The 23,000-nt window shown below is 46.7% G+C and overlaps 1 protein-coding gene across 7 annotated transcripts in view; it reads right to left on the minus strand.

Annotated features, from left to right (window-relative positions):
• ASB5 (ankyrin repeat and SOCS box containing 5) overlaps positions 1-23,000 on the minus strand; it is a 95,457-nt gene that overhangs the window by 43,796 nt on the left and 28,661 nt on the right. The window contains exons 1-2 of one of the 7 annotated variants that reach the window (XM_077477243.1): positions 2,113-2,133; positions 1,547-1,625 (exon numbers count right to left, since the gene is read on the minus strand). The exons of 4 other annotated variants lie outside the window; for them this stretch is intronic. In XM_077477243.1, the coding sequence (XP_077333369.1) occupies positions 1,547-1,625; positions 2,113-2,118 (85 nt within the window). In that variant the 5' untranslated portion in view covers positions 2,119-2,133. Of the gene's footprint in view, positions 1-1,546; positions 1,626-2,112; positions 2,134-2,410; positions 2,528-5,091; positions 5,375-23,000 lie in introns of those variants that run through there. 2 more of the 7 variants (XM_077477244.1, XM_077477241.1) reach the window with 2 other exon arrangements.

A 23,000-nucleotide genomic window follows, 5' to 3' on the forward strand; every position in this document is an offset into this window, starting at 1 on the left:
GTTAGGCCTATGGCATGCAAGTCATATCTACAGACAATCTTCCAGCAATTTCAACCCTTATGCCGCATACACACGATCGATTGTTCCCAAAAGTCCAGCGGACTTGGAAAGAAGTTTTGAAATGAACGGACTTGCCCACACGGAGAAAAGTCCATTAATTTTTGAACGCGGCTCCAGGTAGACGGAGCTAGCAAAGGATGTCAATTTCACCGCCTCCATCGGCGAGATTGACACCACGCAAGCCCTGTCACCTGGTATAGATTTAAAGGGGAAGCCCTACGCCAAAAAAACGGCGTGGGTGTCCCCCCAAAGTCCATAGCAGACCCTTATCCGAGCACGCAGCCCGTCCGGTCAGGAAAGGGGGTGGGGACGAGCGAGACCCCCCTCCTAAGCCATACAGGGCCACATGCCCTGAACATGGGGGGGTGCTTTGGGGAATGCGGGGCCCTGCGGCCCCCCACCCCAAAGCACCTTGCCCCCATGTTGATGAGGACAAGGGCCTCTTCCCAACAACCCTGGCCATTGGTTGTCGGGGTCTGCGGGCGGGGGGCTTAGAAGAAGCAGAAGGCAGTGGCAGCAACAGTAGACCAGGCCAACGCTAGTTAAAGAGCTGGAAGAAGAAAGCGGAGGCTCGGCAAGAAGAACTGAAGAGCGGGACAAGACCCCCGAAGAGCGGGACAAGACCCCGAAGTCAGAAGAAGACCCCCGGACAGCGGAGTGTGATGAAGGAGAAAGCTGGGCTCCTCTGCTAGTAAAAGAGTTTTTTTTATGTACACTTTTTTCCCCAGGTGAATGGGTAGGGGTACCATATACCCCATACTCATTCACATAGGATTGGGGGCCGGAATCTGGGGGCCCCCTTATTAAAGGGGGCTCCTGGATTCTGCTAAGATGCGGCGACATTGACATCTTTCGCTAGTTCCGTCTACCTGGAGCCACGTTCAAAATGAATGGACTTTATTCCGTGTGTGGGCAAGTCCGTTCATTTCAAAAGTCTGCCGGATAGTCCGCTCGTGTGTACGAGGCATTAGATCACAAAAATGTATGAACCATGGAAACCTGCCAAAGGTGTAAACTGGTGATGGTAGGTTGTACATATTTGATCTAGGAGATTGTTTGTTAAAAAAAAACTGCTTGATATTGCTCGAAAATTGCCCTGTATATATAGCCAGCACAAGCGAGAACATGTATATGACGAATGTGCTTAAAATAGATATGGTTTTAAATAGCCAATGGAAACAAGTTGACCAGTTGTTTTGCCTTTTATATTAATATATTCTATTTGTTGGTGTAGAAGAGTAGTCTTTTAATCACTGGCCTTAGAGTTGTGATATATATATATATATATATATATAAAATTATTGATAGCATCATTATCTATGTAGCAGGCAATATCTGCTTTTCTTTAAATCATAAATTGGTTGTACAGTGGGACTCTATATTCAGCCAATTAATGCCAATGGTAAATATTCATTAACAGCAAGGGATAATGCTGTGCAATTATGAAATAATTAGGAAAACAAAAATGATTGCTGATTTGACAAACCTGAATCAATATCCAAGACAACACCCGCAGCATTCCAAACACCTTCATTTCTTTCCTCAAGGACATCGACAACTGATTTCTAAAGAAGTAGGCCACAGAAAAGGGTTCTTAAATAGTAGGCTGCCACAAACAACATGGCACGTTTTCCTTAGAAGACACTTCGGTAAATGACAGGAATGTCTATGGTACACATACACAGTCATACACAAATTCGCTGTATAAGTAAGTATGGCAATTTTGAAAGCCAAAAATACAGTGGCAGAATAAATCATGGGCCTTTTTTTGGGATGTCTGTGACACTGTTTACATTTCCAACCTTCAAAGACGTAATAGAAAGTAATGAAGCGATCTGGAAAATATATGAATTACAGGACCAATTCAGACACATGCTCAAGCAAATAGTTTTAACAAAAATGTTCAGCATTGTACAATCCTATGTCCATTACTGTAATGCAATTAGTTTAAATTTCATGGCCATTTACTTGTCACATATCACTAGCCTTACATGGGTTGATCTCTCAATTTCAATGCCTTAATCAAAATTCAAAGCAATTCTTTGTACTTACATACATTATTCTTCAAAAAAGAAAAATAAGACATTCAAAATAAATAAGCTTTTGGTAGAAAGCTAAAAAAGATCAAACGATAAGAAACCAAAAACATCGGGAGCGGAGGGAGTAATCATGAAAAGCAATAATGACTTTGGGTCACTAAGGTTGTAGCTTATTGCTGGGCTGCAAGCTATATTTAGTCTGACAACATGATCTAAGTCATCTGAGGTATAAAAGTGTGACAGCAAATGCAGCACTTCTCAGTAAACAAACTAGACAGAGTACAAAGCAAATAAATATATTTATACACTACCTAGATCACCGTCTCCCCACGGCACCTCCAGGTATTCACCATGTACCAGAAAAGCACTCATGTCAGTAGTGTACTATATTAGGCTCCTTTTAATTGCATGACTTTAAGTGCTTAGTATATGAGCTACGTCTGAGGAGCCGTGTAATTCAAGCCTTTTGCTAGTTAACCCCCTAAATTCAACCGTGCAGTATTTAACACAATGATTCTTTGGATAAAGTGGGGAACAACCATAATTTGCATAAATTGTTTGCTAGCATTTGCAAGTTATACAGATACCCGATAAAATAATTGTTATTGCTAATTATGTAGTACAGCAACGGGGAATTGTGCATTTTATAGACCTCCCCTAGGAACATCTACTGCATTACACTACAGGCTACACCTTCCTACACTATGCTCCCAAATGCTTGTACTGTCTTCATAGCTTTATTTATGTCTCCTTGTCTTAACATTTTACTGCTTGATTACAGAAAAATGTCAATGTCAGTTTTAAGGCTCTTTCAGGTCCTATTTTCCCTTGTAGAAAATGTGTTTCTATTAAAACCCCTTGCTAATCTATATCACTTCATGGGTCATAATAACAGGAAAGCAAGTTTATGCACAGTGACTTCATGGCGCAGTGGTAAGAGGCTCTATTTTTAAAATTGCGTGCATGTTGAGCATGGTAGGGGTTCAATGGAAACCGAACAATGTAGCATCTCAAACCCACACATGGGCAGAATGTCGGGAGACATTTGCCGGTAGAAAAAATACCAGCCGACATTCTGCCCATGTGTATGTCGGTCTGCCCAACATACATGACATACATGATGAAAACCAGCAGCTGACCAACTCCCAATTAGCACTCTCAGCCAATGGCAAAGAGTGCTGATTGGAGTGTTCTGGTGGGGGGCTGTCCCCCGGATAGAACACAACAGCTCAGCAGGGGGAGATCACTGGACTAACCTTGCATGGTTAGTACATCGGCTCCCGACCACAGCAGTCTTTTTTTCTTTTTTGCAGGGTTGCATGAAAAATAAAACCTGTAGTGTGTACCAGGCTTAAGCCTGGTACACACAGGCCGAATGCTGGGCGACATCGGCCGGTTCTAAAAAAAAATACCAGACATTCGACCAGTGTGTATGGCAGTTGGTCGGATGAGCATGTTGGAAAAGCAGCAGCCGACTGGCTCCCAATCAGCACTCTCAGCCAATGGAGGGAAGACTACCCTGCAGTAGAGTGATCTGAATTAGAACGAGGCTTGAAGCGCTCATGGAGCGCAGCGTGGAAGGGATGCCATTGATGGCGCTGCAGAAGATGTGAACAGCTTTACACCGGATGCTTGCATACTTAGATGTACCCCTTTTAAAGTGGTTGTATACCCCCACAAAAAAAAAAAACCTGTAAGGCATAGGCAGCATCGCATACTAGCTCATTATGAAATACTCACCTTAGAACAAGGCATCGGCATTGAATCCCGGTCCACGCCGAGGGAGCTGACATTTCCCCTTGGTGTGTCTTCTGGGTTCGCGGCTCCGGCCACTCACACCGGCATTCACACAGGAGTCTTCTTCCCAGCAAGGTCCGGCAGCGTCTGCTGGGCCTTCACAGCGTATGCCCCGCTGACGTCAGCGGCTGCATGTAAGGTGAATATCACCTAAACCATACAGGTTTAGGAGATATTAATTTTACCTACCGGTAAGCCTTGTTATAGGCTTACCGATAGGTAAAAATAAAAAAAAATAGGGTATACAACCACTTTAATCATCAACCATGTGAGTTGCTAAATGTTGTACCTTCATTAAATGTAACCATATTACTACACTTAGAGGCGCCTCTCTTCTCTTTTATACTCAGTTGTGACGTGGCTCTACTTGTATACTACTTGTATATCATGACATCACTTGTTTATCAAGTCAAAATTTATAAAAAGAATTTGATTGTCTTGCAAAACGCTCTCAAACCAAGTTACTCTCAGTCCAAGGTTTTATTGCATCAATAAACATATGGTAATGTAAAATCAGGAGTTTAAAGTTTCAAACTGTGTATACAGCTTTTGTTTATACAAGTTAAGCATAAAAAAAAATTTAATTGAAATGGCAAATAATATTCCCCAAATGGACCAACAGTAGCTATTTTGTGCAGTGAAGCATTTAAAGTCATATTATTACTCTTATGCCGTGTACACATGACTGGACTTTCCGGCAGACTACGTCAGGCGGACTTTTGGCGGACTTCCGACTGACTTTCCGAACGAATGGACTTGGCCACACACAAGCACACCAAAGTCCGATGGATTCGACCATGATGACGTACAACCGGACTAGAATAAGGAAGTTCATAGCCAGTAGCCAATAACTGCCCTAGCGTCTGTTTTCGTCTGTCGGACTAGCATACAGACGAAAGGATTTTTCGACTGGACTCGGGTCCATCAAAAAGATTTGAAACATGTTCTAAATCTAAAGTCCATCTGATTTTTTGACAGCAAAGGTCCGATGAAGCCCACATGGTCGAATTATCCAAAGGATTCATTCCGTGGGACCTTTGCTGTCAAAAAGTCTGGCCCTGTGTACACGGCATTAGTATTTTATCTTCCATTTTTTTTCCAAAGAGAACAGAAAAAGCACCGGTGTTCATCCTGAAAGAAGAAATGGTTATTGGCATCCTATGGCAGGCCTCTAAGGCAATGCTGATTTACTGACCTTGGTTAGTGAGGATACCCCAGCTGGCACTTCTCTTTGCTGGATACTTTTCTGTGCTGTCTACAGCCTTTTTCCTCTTGCGGCTACACTGTAGTGCAGGCTGTACAGCCATCCTTTCCCCTGAATATGGCTCACTCTTCGGTGGTTTATCAGCTCTCCCAGGGCTAAATCTCCATGTGTTATTCCACCTAGAGAATGTTTGTGCTCTGCTCAGAATGTCAGCAGCACAGTGAAATCTTTTCAGTAATACCTAACAGGCTGGGGCTGGTGGGTACTCAAAGGGGGGGAAGGGATGGACTGCACTAGTGCTTGCTATTTTTAAAACGGGGAGAATCAGCTTAGCTGCAGCAGGGATCCAGCAGTTTGGCAGTGAATAAGCAATGTCAAATTTTTAAATAGAAAATGCAACAAAGGACAAGGCAGTCCATCAAAGCTCATCTCCCTAGCCCATGCTCTTACACAGCATTTACAGTATACATAATAAAATCAAATAAAAATGTGTTATTTCTGCGGCGAGAGGCAGTGGCAGTTGTGTGAATGTAGGCTTAACACGTCTCCACTGTCTTACAGAATAAAAGTTGCATCAGAGCAGCTCATTTAAAATGCAGGAGCTGTATTGGAATTTCTTTCCATGCTGGACGTCGGCCAGAAAGTGTTTTCCTATTTGTGCAGAGGCTTCACTTTACTTCCCATGAAAGACGAAGTCAGTGTCTGTTTAATGGCCATGATTCATTTCTTGGCTGGAAATTCATGCAGTACATAATACAGATCAAAACAATCTGGATCAAAGGGCGGTGAAAAATGTAATGTCCTGATGTCATTGACTAGTGTACATGTTATTTTATTTTATGTTATTCTATGAGTTATGTATGTCTTTATGTTTACACAAGCTTTGATGTTTTTACTGTGGCAAATCCATGTAGTTTCTTATTTTTGTACCCTATTTTTATTGCTTTCATTTAATATATTTAAAATATGTTCAAATCCATACTGTCTGCTTATTACTAGTGTGATTTGTGTAGAATTAATATAGAGAGGGTCATAGAGAGTCATTGTGTACTAGGATTGCTCTCAACCTATGATTCCTGAAGCTGGAAAATGGGTTTGATGATATAATGACATGATTATATAAGATTAGCAGCAGTTAGTCTCACGTAGGAAGACCTGACACTTTGAGAAGTGCCATGCTAATTTGCCCAGTTTTGAGGTTTAGAAATGAGGTGCAGAAGGTAAGACAAGGTTTACACTTGTGTGGGTGGTTGCGGGTGTGGGGCGGCATGTAAATCGCACCTGTTCCTGCACCCACACCGCGCTGTGTCTATGCAGATGTGCGGGGCTGCCACTCTTTCTTAACCGCTTCATCCCCGGAAGATTTTCCCCCCTTCCTGACCAGAGCACTTTTGCGATTTGGCACTGCATCGATTTAACTGACAATTGTGCGGTCGTGTGACGTTGCACCCAAACAAAATTTACATCTTTTTTTCCCCACAAATAGAGCTTTCTTTTGGTGGTATTTGATCACCTCTGCAATTTTTATTTTTTGCGCTATAAACAAAAAAAGAGCAACAATTTTGAAAAAAAAAATAAAAATACGCAATCTTTTTTACTTTTTGCTATAATAAATATCCCCCAAGAATATATAAAAAAATATTTTTTTCCTCCGTTTAGGCAGATTCTTCTGTATTCATGTATTCTTCTACATATTTTTGGTAAAAAAAAAAATGCAGTTAGCGTATATTGATTGGTTTGCGCAAAAATTATAGTGTCTACAAAATAGAGGATAGTTTTATGGCATTTATATTATTATTATTTTTTATTAGTAATGGTGGCGATCTGCGATTTTTATCGTGACTGTGACATTATGGCAGACACATGAACACTTTGGACACTATTTTGGGACCATTGTCATTTATACAGCGATCAGTGTTATAATAATGCACTGATTACTGTGTAACTTACACTGGCAGGGAAGGGGTTAACCATGAGGGGGCGATGAAGGGGTTAAGTGTGTCCTAGAGAGTGATTCATGACACGATCGCTGGGAGACCGGCGGACATCGAGTCTGCGGGTCCCACGGTCACACTGTATGCGGAGGGCGCACTCCGCCAATTAATGGGGACGTACAGGTACGCCCCGCCCATTTGCTCACCACTGCCATTGTGCTGACGTATATCGGTGTGCAGTGGTCGGCAAGTGATTAATGGCACTCCCAAGCATCTAAAAATGCAGCGTTTCAAATATAGCACCCCTCTCATGTGAATGAGTTAGGGTAAGTGTAAAAAGTAAGTGAAACACAACACAAGTTTTTGTCCCTCCGGTGCAGATCCAGCCTCAATCACGACGTCTGCCGCCACCCCCAACCCCAAAAAAGAAAAGAAAAAGTGCCAGGGGCATGCTGGGTCAGTGATGTCACAAAGGGACAAAAACTGTTAAAAATTTGTGTTGTGCTTTTATTTACTTTTTGGGTGAATTAGTAGAGGTACATACTCATTTACATGGGGGGGGATATGGGTGCCCGCTTATTAAATTGGGCTTCCAGAATCTGATAAGCCCCCTGCCCGCAGTCCCCCACAACCACTAGCAAGGGCTGTGGAGAGGAGGCCCTTGTCCCCATCAACATAGGGACAAGGTGCTTTGGGGGGCTGCCAAAGCCCCCCTCAGGCATGTGGCCTGGTATGGTTCAGGAGGGGGGGGGGGTGCTCTCTCATCCCTCCCTTTCCTGGTCGGCCAGGCTGCATGCTTAGATAAGGGTCTGGTATGGATTTCAAGGTGACCCCCATGCTGTTTTTAAAATAATTTTTAATTCTCGTCATTTTGCACATTTAGCTGTCAGCAGGAAACGCTTTGTTAAGGACATGGCCCATCTAGCGTGCAATAATTTCTGCATGAAAATATGCAGTAATTACTACATTACCAGTATTTTACCCCACGAGTTATTTACTGGCAAATTCTTAAAAATTTAAACATTTTCACAACTGTTGCCAATGCGTTATTTTAACGCATTATTCATAGTCGATATTTAACTCTTAGCAAATTGATCCTGATATCCTTCATGGTTTAAAAATGTATTTTAGTTACCAGAAACATAGGTTGAATGGTGACTTTTCCATCAAGACCTCAGGAGAAATCCTTGGTTTAAAGATCTCATCTACTGGCAAGTTCTTATTTTTTTATGCTATGCCCCTCCTTCCTTCTATGAAACTAAAGGTAATATAAGGGTGTCTACTTGCAGAAAGACAAGAATACCCATAAGAATCAAGCATACATATATAAACTGTGGATAGCAGGCCCGGACTGGGACAAGAAATAGGCCCGGGTATTTTTGAACTGTTCAGTCCAATCCTTGGGGGGGTATGTTGAAGATGTGAGGCGGGCGTTTGCAGGGGTGGTTGGTGACCAGATATTCATCCCCAGAGACATCCCAATACAGCAACGAGACATCCCCATTTAGCAAAGTGACATCCTCAATCCAGCAAAGAGACATCCCCAGACCAGCAAAGAGACGGCCCCAGACCAGCAAAGAGACGGCCCCAGACCAGCAAAGAGACGGCCCCAGACCAGTAAATAGACAGCCTCAGACCAGTAAAGAGACAGCCGCCCCATTCCTGTAAATAGACAGCCACCCCATACCTGTAATGAGACAGCCAGCCCCATACCTGTAAAGAGACATCCGGTCCATACCTGTAAAGAAGCAGCCCCATACCTGTAAAGAAACAGCCAGCCCCATACCTGTAAAGAGGCATCCGCCCCATACCTGTAAAGAGACAACCACTTACCTGTAAAGAGGCATCCGCCCCATACCTGTAAAGAGACAGCCACTTACCTGTAAAGAGGCAGCCGCCCCATACCTGTAAAGAGACAGCCTTCCCATACCTGTAGAAAGACAGACAGCCCCATACCTATAAAGAGACAGCAGGCCCCATACCTGTAAAGAGACAGCCAGCCTCATACCTGTATGCCGGAATATGTGTTAACCCTGCCCGTACCGAAGTCGCCGCTTACCTCCCACTGTGTGGCCCAGTCATCAAGGGGCCGCTCTTCCTAAAACATGCAGCCCAGGGACCACTGCCCACCGGACAAACGCTGGGTGGATAGTATGTTTCTCAAATACTGGGGGAAGGACAAGCTCAATGCAGATCCACATAAACCGCACTGAAAAACACACCTAGTGTGTGCTGTGGCACTGCAGGACATCTATATCTAGATCTAGTAAGTGCTTGCCCGTTTGGTGTGCTGGTGGCACTGCTTGCTTCTAGTCTACAGAATGAATAAATGAATACAGCAAACCAGTGTGCTCTGATTTGTAAGAGGGGGATTCCACACACATACTGCCTCTGTCACTCCTCAGAACCTAAAAGAACAAGAAAATCTTTAAAGTGGATGTAAACCCAATGTCAGCCTTTCTAAACTACTGCCATAGGGGTTATCTATAAAGATATACCTGCCTCCTGCATGTATCCCTACCTGTCAAATGTCTCCCCTCTGTCTGTTATGAGAACTGAAAAACTGCAGATTCTGTGGGTGGGTCTGTTGTCTGGAGCTCGGTGGGTGGAGTCGTGATGTCAGTAGACTCCCCTCCCACCTCTACACTTCCCTTGTCAATATGCATTTTTTCCTGTGTATTTCTTACACTGAACTTCTGCTATGATCTCTAACATCCAGTGAAAAGACAGGAAAGTAACCACATGACTTCAGCATGCCCAATTATGCTGAGGTGGGGAACATCCAATCCTGGCAGAGCAACAGAAGAAAGGAGTGGGAGGGAATTCAAAAATAATACATGTCTCTTAGGCTAGTGCACAAGATATATAAATCGCCTGTCACTCACAGCAAGGGGGAGGATTTGACAAAGTTTTTCTCTGTTTGTCAAGATTTATCTCACTGAACAATAAAAGAGGATTACTCAGAGCTGGATTTACTCTTTGTGGCAAGACTGGGCTCAAATGATAGGAAATGTTATACTCTACATTATGACATCAAAAAATAAATAAATAAAAATTCAGGTTTACATCCACTTTAAGGAAAATAAAATGGAAATAAAAAGTAGTTGTCTATAGTGACCAATCATCTTTCAACCTTTGGGAAACTTAAGGCATTTGAGTGTTCATGATGGATAACAACTCAAATGTGTACGCAATTACTTTCCCTAAATTTTATTTGAATAGTCATCAAAGTTCTTTAGGCCCTGTTCACATCTGTCCATTTTTGCTGTAATGTATATTTGTTTACATTTTTTATGTATTGGTTTTTGTGCATTTTAGTGCATTTAACATTAATTTTCATGTGTTGTGAATTTGCACACAGCAGGTATGATGGCAGGTGAATTGTAGCTGAGCAAATAGAAAGTACCCACAACAAGTTGAAAATGCATAATGGAGTTAATTAACAAAGAGTTGCTTGCACAACTCTCCAAAACATACAAATTGGAGCAGATAATGCTCCTAATCATCAAAAGGAGTGTGTCAGGGATCCGTCCGTTCCGTGTGAGCGGATCGCCGCTCGCGCATGCGCACTCGCGCCGCGGGTCGGCGCGCGCACGCGCGCCGCCGGGCGCCCCAGGCACGCGCGGGTGCACGCTGTCCGCATGCGCGCGCTGGCGCGATTGGCGCCAGTGGCCCTTTTTAAAGGTACAGCTGCAGATGTTTTGTGCTGTTCGGCTGCAGCTAGTACCTGAAGCAACCTGTTTTCCCTGCCTGAAGTTTATCTGATTACCGACCCGGCTCCTGTCTGACTCCGCTGCTCTCTCCTGCCCCGACCTCGGCTTGTTTGACCTATTTCGGACTGATTACCATTGCTGAACCCCTGCCTGTTGACGTTTCTTCTGCCTTTTCCCTGCTGGTTCCTGCTTGTTGTTGGTCCTGTTTATTCTCCTACTCAGAGACCTTCCTAAACCTGCTACTGCCTCTCAAGGCTCGTGGACTGCCCATCCAGTTACCACAGTCAGCTTGCCAACCATCATTGTCTGCCATCTGCTGTTGAAGTTCCTGCATCTGGAAGATCCCCATCTCATCAGCATCCGCTGCTGCATCTGGCCAGATGCTCCAACCCCGCTGTGCTCTAGTCCCTCTGTTCCCATTCCAGGGGGACTTGAACCAGAGCCGTAAGAGAGGTCTCCTTCCACCAAGTCAGGCTCACCACCCAGGTACCTAACAGTACGAACAGCCATGACTGAGCCTGCGGAAGGGGCCTTCGCCATGAAGGAGATCTGCTCACATCTTGCGGCCCTTACCCAGGCCGTGAAATCCCTTCAAGACGGATACACCAGGCTGGAAGAGCGTGTTCAGCACCTATCTAGTTCCGGTCCAGCGCTCACGGCACCTCAACCTCCTCCTGCTCAGCCAGCTACCCATTCTGCCGTTATGATGCTTCCACCTGAACCAAGGGTTCCCATCCCGGAGAGGTTTGCAGGGGACCGTTCCAAATTTCGGGCATTCCGCAACGCCTGCCAGTTGTATTTCACCCTTCAGCCCAGAACCTTCTCCCTGGAAGCAACTAAAGTGGGATTCGTCATTTCCCTTCTGCAAGGAGAACCTCAGTCCTGGGCCCACCATCTTCTAGAAAACGACAACTCCCTTACTCAGACCCTCTCTTCTTTCTTCGAAGGAATGGCCCAGCTCTATGACGACCCCCAACGGACTGCCACTGCGGAATCTGCCTTATCTGCGCTTCAGCAAGGCCGTAGGACGGCTGAGGACTATGTCTCGGACTTCAGACGCTGGAGCGCAGACACCCAGTGGAACGAGTCAGCCCTGAGACATCAATTCCGTATGGGTCTGTCTGAGGGCCTTAAAGATGAACTGGCCCGTGTTGGTACCCCAGACTCCCTGGAAGGCCTAATTGCTCTGGCCATCCAGATTGACCGGAGGCTTCGTGAGCGAAGGGCTGAACGCTCCTCTCAACCTCATAGACCTGCTTGGATGACCGCAAGAACTCCTACTCCGGCACCTTTCTTCACCTCTTCCCCTCCAGGGGGACCTGCCAGTGTTGCTCAAATTTCTTATGAGCCCATGCAGCTCGGACTACTGCGGCCCACCCTGTCACCTGAAGAGCGAGCCCAGCGCCGGCAGCTGAACTTATGCTTGTATTGTGGCGGATCTGGACATTACGTGACCAACTGCCCTGTTAAGACATGTAAGTGCCTTTCTTCTGTGTCCAACAGTTCCGTAACCTTGCCAGCCAACACCTCCCACATTGCTCTTCTACTTTCATTACAGCTTCAGGAAAGGACGGTCCGCGTCAACGCTATCCTTGATTCCGGGGCCTGCAGTTGCTTCATCGACTCTGCCTTCACCGACTTGCATTCCATACCTCTTCGAAAAAAGCCTCATAGACTTTCCATCTTCCTGGCCGACGGTTCTCAAATTAAATCCGGTCAAGTCACCCAGGAGACCTTTCCGCTACTCGCTACCACCTCTTGCCAGCACACGGAACTTTTGACTTTTGATGTTATTTCCTCACCACTATTCCCGGTGATCCTAGGTATCCTGTGGCTTCAGGCACATAACCTCACCATTGACTGGCCCTCCGGGGAGGTGAAGCTTCTATCCCCCTATTGCCTAGATCACTGCCTTCCTGGGGTCCCTGCCCAGCCTGGAACACTCCTCTGTCTGGACTCAGACCTGGACCTGTGTCAGTCAGTTCCTGAACCCTATCACGAATTCCTGGACGTTTTCAGTAAGCGGGGGGCTGATTCCCTTCCTCCGCACCGTCCTTACGATTGTCCCATCGAGCTTCTTCCAGGAGCAGAGATTCCATTCGGACGTGTCTTCCCCCTGTCTGAGAAGGAACAAGAAGCCCTGAAGGTCTACATTTCCGAAAACCTTAAGAAGGGGTTTATTCGCCACTCCACATCTCCTGCTGGTGCCGGAATATTCTTCGTCACCAAGAAGGATCAGTCACTCCGGCCCTGTGTGGATTACCGGGAGCTGAAGAAAATTACGGTTAAAAACCGTTATCCTCTACCTTTGATACCTGAACTTTTTCAAAAGCTGAGATCGGCTACTGTCTTTACCAAGTTGGACTTGAGGGGAGCTTATAACCTGGTCCGTATATGGGCTGGCGACGAGTGGAAAACTGCCTTCCGAATTCGTTTTGGGCACTACGAGTACTTGGTTATGCCCTTCGGGCTCTGTAACGCCCCTGCCACTTTCCAGCACCTAATAAATGACGTCTTCCGGGACTTTCTGGACATTTTTGTCATTGTGTACTTGGATGACATTCTGATCTTCTCCGGGTCTCTAGAACAACATCGTGGGCACGTCGGCAGAGTGTTGCTTCGGCTCCGGCAACACGGGTTATACGCTACAGCCGAAAAATGCAAGTTCGAGCAGCAGAACATTCAATTCCTTGGCCTCGAAATTTCCCCAGCAGGCATCAAAATGGACCCACAGAAGGTATCCGCTGTTCTTGATTGGCCAGCTCCCACTGATAGAAAGGGGGTCTAGCGCTTTGTGGGCTTTGCCAATTTTTATAGAAAAATCATTAAAGGGTTCTCGGCCATCATCTCCCCCATCACCCAGCACACTAAGCAAAACGTACGTTTCTATTGGGGCCCTGAAGCACAGGCAGCCTTTGAAAGACTCAAGAACTTGTTTACTTCTGCTCCCATTCTCAGCCATCCTGATCCATCTCGACCCTATATCTTGGAGGTCGATGCTTCCGAGGTAGCGGTGGGGGCAGTGGTTTCCCAGCGCCAGGGCGACAATGACCTGATGCACCCCGTAGGGTTCTTTTCCCGAAAACTTTCCCCTGCAGAGAGGAACTACGACGTGGGGGACCGGGAGTTGCTAGCCATCAAGTCTGCTCTAGAGGAGTGGAGATATTTACTGGAGGGGGCGGTTCACCCCGTACTCATTTACACTGACCATAAGAACCTTGAGTACCTCCGTACCGCTAAACGTCTGAAGCCTCGGCAGGCCCGCTGGGCTCTCTTCTTCTCTCGGTTCTGCTTTCACATTACTTACCGCCCTGGTTCGAAGAATGTGAAGCCGGATGCACTTTCTCGTATGTTTGATAGTTCCAAGGACACCATACCCCCAGACACCATTCTTCCTGCTAGCACCTTTTTGCTCATCCAGCCAGATCTGTTATCTCAGTTAAGAGGAGCTTCCCTCATGTCCTCTTGTCCCCCAGGAGTTTCATTAGTATCCAGAGAAGGTCAGCTATGGAAAGACAATTTAATCTTTGTCCCTGAAGATGTCCGAATGAGGATCTTGAGTTTTCTTCATGATCACCCCCTCGCAGGGCACTTTGGTTTCCGCAAAACACTGGAACTTGTGCAGCGTACCTTCTGGTGGCCTGGCATGAGGGAATTCTGCAAACAATATGTTGACTCCTGCCCTGTGTGTAGTCGAAGTAAGGTCTCCAGAAACCGGGCCTGGGGGCTGCTTAAACCACTTCCTGCACCTGACCGACCCTGGCGGATGATCACAATGGATTTTATCGTTGAACTTCCTCCCTCTGAGAACTGTACAGCCATCTTTGTGGTGTGTGACCGTTTGTCCAAGATGGCCCATTTCCTACCCTTGAAGGGAACCCCCTCTGCACCCGAGACGGCTCACATCTTCATTAGGGAGATAATTAGACTTCACGGGGTACCCGCTAATATCGTATCAGACAGGGGGGTCCAGTTCACTTCTCGTTTTTGGAGAGCCCTATGTGAGACCTTGAAGATAGAACTGGCCTTGTCCTCCGCCTATCACCCCCAGACCAATGGGCAGAATGAGCGTACCAACCAGACCCTCGAACAGTATATTATATGTTTTACGTCGTTTGTACAAGACGATTGGGTTTCCCTTTTGCCCTTGGCGGAATTTGCCTATAACAACGCCAGTCATTCTACCACAGGGCAATCTCCGTTTTTTGCAAATTATGGTTTTCACCTGTCTTTTCTTCCCGATCTCCTTTCAGAATCCCATGTTCCAGCAGTCCAGGACACGGTGTCTTTTCTCCATCGCAACAACCGGATCCTACAAGAAGCCATATCTAAGGCTCAGGCGGACAGTAAGAAGGTCTTCGATCAAAGGAGAAGAGGAGAACTGATACTTCAAATCTGGGATCAGGTATGGCTTTCTACTTCTAACTTGAAATTAGCCTGTCCTTCCAAGAAATTGGCACCCAAATTTTTGGGGCCGTTTCCAGTTAAGAGGAGGATTAATGAAGTGTCTTATGAACTATCCTTACCTGACTCCATGAAAATACACCCAGTTTTCCATGTGTCTTTGCTCAAACCTGCTGTACCTGATCCCTTTCCTGATAGAGGAACAAGACCGCCTGAGCCTGTGCTGGTTAATGGAAATGAAGAGTATGAGGTGGAGGCCATTTTGGACTTCAGAAGACGGCAGGGACAAGGTCAGTTCTTAATTAAGTGGAAGGGCTATGGGCCGGAAAATAATTCTTGGGAACCTGCTGTTAACCTGCATGCTGACAGATTAATTCGGGCCTTCTTTTCCGCACACCCGGAAAAGAGAGTCGCTAGGGGCACCCGGAGGTTGCCCCTTGTGGGGGGGCAATGTCAGTGATCCGTCCGTTCCGTGCGAGCGGATCGCCGCTCGCGCATGCGCACTCGCGCCGCGGGTCGGCGCGTGCACGCGCGCCGCCGGATGCCCCAGGCGCGCGTGGGTGCACGCCGTTCGCGTGCTCGCGCGGCACGTGTGCACGCTAGCGCGATTGGCGCCAGTGGCCCTTTTTAAAGGTACAGCTGCAGATGTTTTGTGCTGTTCGGCTGCAGCTAGTACCTGAAGCAACCTGTTTTCCCTGCCTGAAGTTTATCTGATTACCGACCCGGCTCCTGTCTGACTCCGCTGCTCTCTCCTGCCCCGACCTCGGCTTGTTTGACCTATCTCGGACTGATTACCATTGCTGAAACCCTGCCTGTTGACGTTTCTTCTGCCTTTTCCCTGCTGGTTCCTGCTTGTTGTTGGTCCTGTTTATTCTCCTGCTCAGAGACCTTCCTGAACCTGCTACTGCCTCTCAAGGCTCGTGGACTGCCCATCCAGTTACCACAGTCAGCTTGCCAACCATCATTGTCTGCCATCTGCTGTTGAAGTTCCTGCATCTGGAAGATCCCCATCTCATCAGCATCCGCTGCTGCATCTGGCCAGACGCTCCTACCCCGCTGTGCTCTAGTACCTCTGTTCCCATTCCAGGGGGACTTGAACCAGAGCCGTAAGAGAGGTCTCCTTCCACCAAGTCAGGCTCACCACCCAGGTACATAACAGTGTGCAAGCTATGCTCTTACTTTAGTTCTCTGTTCTGCTCTGTCTGTGACAGGAGCTGCATGGTCCAGTCTCTCTGCCTTACCCTGCCTACTGCTCGGCTCAGAGAGGGAGGGAGGAAAGATAAGGGTTGTGAACACTTTAAAGGAAATGTACCACTCCTGGTCGGTCACCCACTTTCTGCCCAGCTGCAACACAGGGTGCAGGTCATGCTGCAAATAGTGCAAAGAATGAGAATTGATGAATGCACACCTCAAATTGTAGCTAAAATGCTGCCTTCTTTATTTCCATAAGTTAAAGGACAGCAGCAGGACAACAGCACACATGCACAGAATGCAAGGTTAACGCGTTTCACGTCTACTGACGCTTAATAATAACCTGCAGAGTATGTGTGTGGGCAGCATATACTGTACATTGAACCAGTAATCCAGACCTAACTCTTTCTGCACCTCACACAGGTATGCCTATAGATATGAGGCTGGTAATACAAGCAAAATGAATACACAAAAGAGAGAAAAAAAAGTAAAAAGGAAACAAAACATAAAGAAAACAAAAGAAACGGTATCAGGCAGAGAAGACAATGGTTGCAGGCTTACTCATGAAGGCAACACTTGCAATTACTAATAAAAATGCATTACATGCCACTCATAATTCAAACCCAAAGGTACCCTGCTGCACAAATGAAATAAGACTTTGTGAAAAAAAAGAATAGGAATGAAAATTCCAAAAATCCTCATTCCTGCAAAAAAGCCTGAAAGCACTGCACCCCCCCCCCCCCCCCCGCACCAAAAATCTGACCACCCTCAATGACCTGAACCCTAAGGGCTGATACATTGCCACAATGGGATCTTTTAAAGTGATGTGCTACATTTGTGCAATGGTTTACATGTGACATCTCGTAAATGGTCCTGAATCTGGCATGTAATCACATGTACTGTATACTTTTTAATGCAAATAAGAAATGAACATATCTTAAAAATATTATTTAAAGTTGACTGAACCAGGTCTCCATATAATATACTGTATGTTGGCAACATGGGCAATTCCTACTTCAACCCTGAAAATTGCCTTTAAAGCGGGAAGTCCGCTGGGAGTCCGCGTTTTTTTTTTTTTTTTTTAAAGCCAGCAGCTACAAATACTGCAGCTGCTGACTTTTAAAATAGTGACACTTACCTGTCCAGCGTGCTCGCGATGTCGGCACCCGAAGCCGATCTCTCGATCGTCTCTCGGGTGCTGCCGCCGCCATCTTGGGTATGGGAATCAGGAAGTGGAGCCTTTCGGCTTCATTTCCCGGTTCCCTACTGCGCATGCGCGAGTCGCGCTGCCGCAATAAGAATGGACCCGCTGCCTCTGGGATCTGTGTGTTTCCCAGCAGGCAGCGGGGGACCTTCGGAAAGGGGCGTAATGTACGCCCCTTTCCGCAGAGAGCTATCCCGGAAGTGGGTGCAGATACCTGTGCTGTACAGGTACCTGCACCCCCCTCCCCCCTGAAAGGTGCCAATTGTGGAGGAGGGTTCCGATGAGCGGAAGGTCCACTTTAGGGTGGACCTCCGCTTTAACTACTTCAATACCTGGCACTTCCACCCAATTGTTGCCCAGGCCAATTTTTACAGGTCATGCAACACTGTACCCAAATCAAATTGATATAATTTTGTACACACAAATAGAGCTTTCTTTAGGTGGTATTTAATCACCAGTTTTTTGTTTACTAAATAAACAACAAAAAAACTAAAATGTACAAAAAAAAAAGAAAAAAAGAAGATTCTTCTTTGTTTCTGTAATACAATTTTGCAAATAAATTATCTTTCTTCGTAAATTTTGGTCAAACTGTATTCTGCTACATTTCTTTGGTAAAAATAACCCAAATCAGTTTATTATTAAGTCTGTAGGAAAGTCCACAAACTATGGTACATACAGTATCTCACAAAAGTGAGTACACCCCTCACATTTTTGTAACTATTTTATTATATCTTTTCATGTGACAACACTGAAGAAATTACACTTTTCTACAATGAAAAGTAGTCAGTGTAAGGCCGCGTACACACGCGGGGACTGTCTGCCGAAACTAAGTTTGTCAAACAGTCCGCTCAAACTTTTGAATTAACGAACACGCCCACACACGGCACTTTTTGAGCGGACAAATACGGCAAACTTTGTTCGTCGTACTAAGTCCGCGCAACTTTTGAAATGAACGGACTCGCCCACACACGAGGCAACAGTCCGCTCATTTCGAGCGCGTGTGCAGGTAGGCGGGGCCCGCTGACAGAGACGTCGCGGGCTCCGCCGCCTGGAATGTACTTAAAGGGGAACCCCAACGCCGAAAAAAATCGGCGTGGGGGTCCCCCCAAAGTCCACAACACACCCTTGTCCGAGCACGCTACCCGGCCGGCCAGGAAAGGGGGGCGAGCGAGCGCGCCCCCCCTCCCGAGCCGTACCAGGCCGCGTGCCCTCAACATGGGGGGTGCCTTGGGGAAGGGGGGGCCGCGCGGCCCCCCCACCCCAAAGCACCTTGTCCCCATGTTGATGAGGACAAGGGCCTCTTCCCGACAACCCTGGCCGTTGGTTGTCGGGGTCTGCGGGCGGGGGGCTTATCGGAATCCGGGAGCCCCCTTTAATAAGGGGGCCCCCGGATACCGGCCCCCCACCCTATGTGAATGAGTATGGGGTACAATGTACCCCTACCCATTCACCTGTAAAATAAAAGTACCCAAAAAAAAAACACAACACACGAGATAAAATATTTTATTGCACAGCTCCGGGGGTCTTCCGTCTTCGGGGGTCTTCTCGCCGGACTCCTCCGCTATCTTCTTGTAGCTCTTTTGCTAGCGGAGGAGTCCGGCTTTCTTCCTCCCCGCCGCCGGCCTCTTCTCCCGACTTCGGGGGTCTTGTCCCTCTCTTCGGTTCTTCTGCCGGGCCACCGCGCCTTCTTATAGCTCTTTTGCAGGCGGTGGCCCGGTCTTCTGTCGCCGATGTCGCCTTCCGGTCGCCTTCCGTTTTTCTTCTTGTTCTTCTTCTTCTTCTTCTCCAGGAGATGTTGACACGTCGCACGAGATAAAAAAGTATATGTCACATGGGTTGGTCACATGGGTTGATGTCACATGGGGACTATGACATCGTAAGGGGGCGGGGTCACCATGTGACCAACCCATGTGACATATACCATGTGACACCGCCCCATTGTCACTATATAAGTGGCCGCACAGCGCGGCTCTGGCATTCCCGCCGGAGAGAGCGACGTGTCAACATCTCCTGGAGAAGAAGAAGAACAAGAAGAAGAACAAGAAGAAGAACGGAAGGCGACCGGAAGGCGACAGCGGCGACAGAAGACCGGGCCACCGCCTGCAAAAGAGCTATAAGAAGGCGCGGTGGCCCGGCAGAAGAACCGAAGAGGGGGACAAGACCCCCGAAGTCGGGAGAAGAGGCCGGCGGCGGGGAGGAAGAAAGCCGGACTCCTCCGCTAGCAAAAGAGCTACAAGAAGATAGCGGAGGAGTCCGGCGAGAAGACCCCCGAAGACGGAAGACCCCCGGAGCTGTGCAATAAAATATTTTATCTCGTGTGTTGTGTTTTTTTTTTGGGTACTTTTATTTTACAGGTGAATGGGTAGGGGTACATTGTACCCCATACTCATTCACATAGGGTGGGGGGCCGGTATCCGGGGGCCCCCTTATTAAAGGGGGCTCCCGGATTCCGATAAGCCCCCCGCCCGCAGACCCCGACAACCAACGGCCAGGGTTGTCGGGAAGAGGCCCTTGTCCTCATCAACATGGGACAAGGTGCTTTGGGGTGGGGGGCCGCGCGGCCCCCCCTTCCCCAAGGCACCCCCATGTTGAGGGCATGCGGCCTGGTACGGCTCAGGAGGGGGGGCGCGCTCGTTCGCCCCCCCTTCCTGGCCGGCCGGGTAGCGTGCTCGGACAAGGGTCTGTTGTGGACTTTGGGGGGACCCCCACGCCGTTTTTTTTCGGCGTTGGGGTTCCCCTTTAAGTCCATACCAGGCGGCGGGGCCCGCGACGTCTCCCTCGCGGGCCCCGCCTACCTGGAGACGCGCTCGAAATGAGCAGACTTTCCTCCGAGCGGGAACAGTTTGCTCATTTCGAAAGTGGCCTACACACGGGCGGACTGTCCGCTCAAACCAAGTTTCAGCGGACAGTTTTTCGGAATTTCCGAAAAACTTTGTTCGTCAAACTGTCCGCTGAAACTGTCCGCTGAAGCCCCACACACGAGCGGACTGTCCGCTGAAACACTGTTTAGCGGACAAAGTTGAGCGAACAGTCCGCCCGTGTGTACGTGGCCTAAAGCTTATATAAGAGTGTAAATTTGCTGTGAAGTCCAAATTGGGCCCAATTAGCCATTTTTCCTCCCCGGTGTCATGTGACTCATTAGTGTTACAAGGTCTCAGGTGTGAATGGGGAGCAGAGGTGTTAAATTTGGTGTTTTGCTCTCACTTTCTCATACTGGTCACTGGAAGTTCAACATGACACCTCAGGGCAAAGAACTCTTTGAGGAGAGAATTGTTGAAAAAAGAATTGTTGCTCTACATAAAGAGGTCTTTGGGAAATAGACATATGAGTGCTGTCAGCATCACTGCAGAGGTTGAAGGGGTGAGGGGTCAGCCTGTCAGTGCTCAGACCATACGCCGCACACTGCACAAGAAAGCTCGCAAACAGTTTGCTGAAGACAGGCAGACTAAGGACATGGATTACTGGAACCATACCCTGTGGTGACGAGACCAAGATAAACTTATTTGGTTCAGATGGTGTCAAGCATGTGTGGCAGCAACCAGGTGAGGAGTACAAAGACAAGTGTGTCTTTCCTACAGTCAAGCATGGCGGTGGGAGTGTCATGGTCTGGGGCTGCATGAGTGCTGCCAGCACTGGGGAGCTACAGTTCATTAAGGGAACCATGAATGTCAACATGTACTGTGACATGCTGAAGCTGAGCATGATCCCCCTTTGGAGACTAGGCTGCAGGGCAGTATTCCAACATAACAACCCCAAACACACCTCCAAGACGACCACTGCCTGCTAAAAAAAGCTGAGGGTAAAGCTGAGGGTAAAGGTGATGGACTGGCCAAGCATCTCTCTAGACATAAACCCTATTGAGCATCTGTGGGACATCCTCAATTGGAAGGTGGAGAAGCGCAAGGTCTCTAACATCCACCAGCTCCGTGATGTTGTCATGGAGGAGTGGAAGAGGACTCCAGTGGCAACCTGTGAAGCTCTGTTGAACTCCGTGCTCAAGATGGTTAAGGCAGTGCAGGAAAATAATGGTAGCCATGCAAAATATTGACACTTGGGGCCCAATTTGGACATTTTCACTTAGGGGTGTACTCACTTTTGTTGCCAGGGGTTTATACACTAATGGCTGTGTGTTGAGTTATTTTGAGGGGACAGCAAATTTACACTGTTATACAAGATGTACACTCACTACTTTACATTGTTGCAAAGGGTAATTTCTTCAGAGTTGACACATTAAAAAATATAATAAAATATTTACAAAAATGTGAGAGGTGTACTCACTTTTGTGAGATACTGTATATCTCTAAATTGATCAATTCTGATGAATTGCCAGACTATCTCATTTCTTGAGGTCCAAAAATTCCAGGACAGTACAAATGTCCCCCAAATGACTCCATTTTGAAAAATAGACAGTCCAGGGTATTTAGTAAGACGCATGGTAAGTTTTTGGAATTTTGTCACAATTGTTTAGAAAATTAAGAAATAAAACAAAAAAAATGTATTTAACAATTTTTCTTTTACATACTGCCACCAGTGCAGTACAGCACCATCATATAATTTGTGGTGGTGATCAGGGACATTGACTGGTGACAGTATGTAAAAAAAAAACAAAAAAAAAAAACAAACAAAAAAAACCCGCAAAAATATTAATAATTTTTCAATATATATATTTTTTTATTACATTTGTTTTCTTTTTTTAACGATTTTTTATTACTGTGACCAGAGCAACACAGGGTACCAGAGTAACACTGTACTACCCTGGGAAGGTTATTTAGAATTTTAATTCTATTTTACACATTATGATCGCTTATAACAGTGAAACCATTTTTGATATATGCCGTGAGTATTGTTGTGATTAGCTGTGATTGGCCACAGCTAATCACATGGTTCAGATGGTCTGTGAATGGCCCTGTCTGTACCATTTGATAACTGTTACCAATAACAGCGAGCAACACAATTGTACACAATGTATGCATGAATGGAAGATATCCATTGTGTACATTTGTCATGTGATCTGCTGTGATTGGTCACAGCATTCACATGGTACAAGCAGTGACCCAGTACAGTAATCTGTCATCAGCTGTGTCTGGTGGACACCACAGGAGACAGATTGCCCCACAGCGTGGCCCATGGTCATATGACGTCCACCCAGATCTAGAGAGGTCCCACTCAGCTGTCATTTGTCTATAAGCTGGGTGGAAACTGGTTAAAGAGTAACCATGAAGCTAAGCCTCCTGGGCGGAAGTGACGTGCTGATGTCATCACTCCTGTGTTCAGACGAACGGACTGTCTTTGTTGTGTATGGCCGACACACCAGACTTTAGAATTTGTATTTTTAACTTTTTTAATTATGCTGTGAGCATATGAATTTTACAATCAAACCTCCAAAAGGATTTTGCGCTAAACAGAGCCTCATGGTCTGTTTTTTCGGTACCCCACTCTATATTCATCTAACTG

This window comes from Lithobates pipiens, unplaced genomic scaffold (genome assembly GCF_037356315.1).
Source record: "Lithobates pipiens isolate NorthernLeopardFrog02 unplaced genomic scaffold, aLitPip1_a1.2 Scaffold_13, whole genome shotgun sequence".
NCBI classification, from domain to species: Eukaryota; Metazoa; Chordata; class Amphibia; order Anura; family Ranidae; genus Lithobates; species Lithobates pipiens.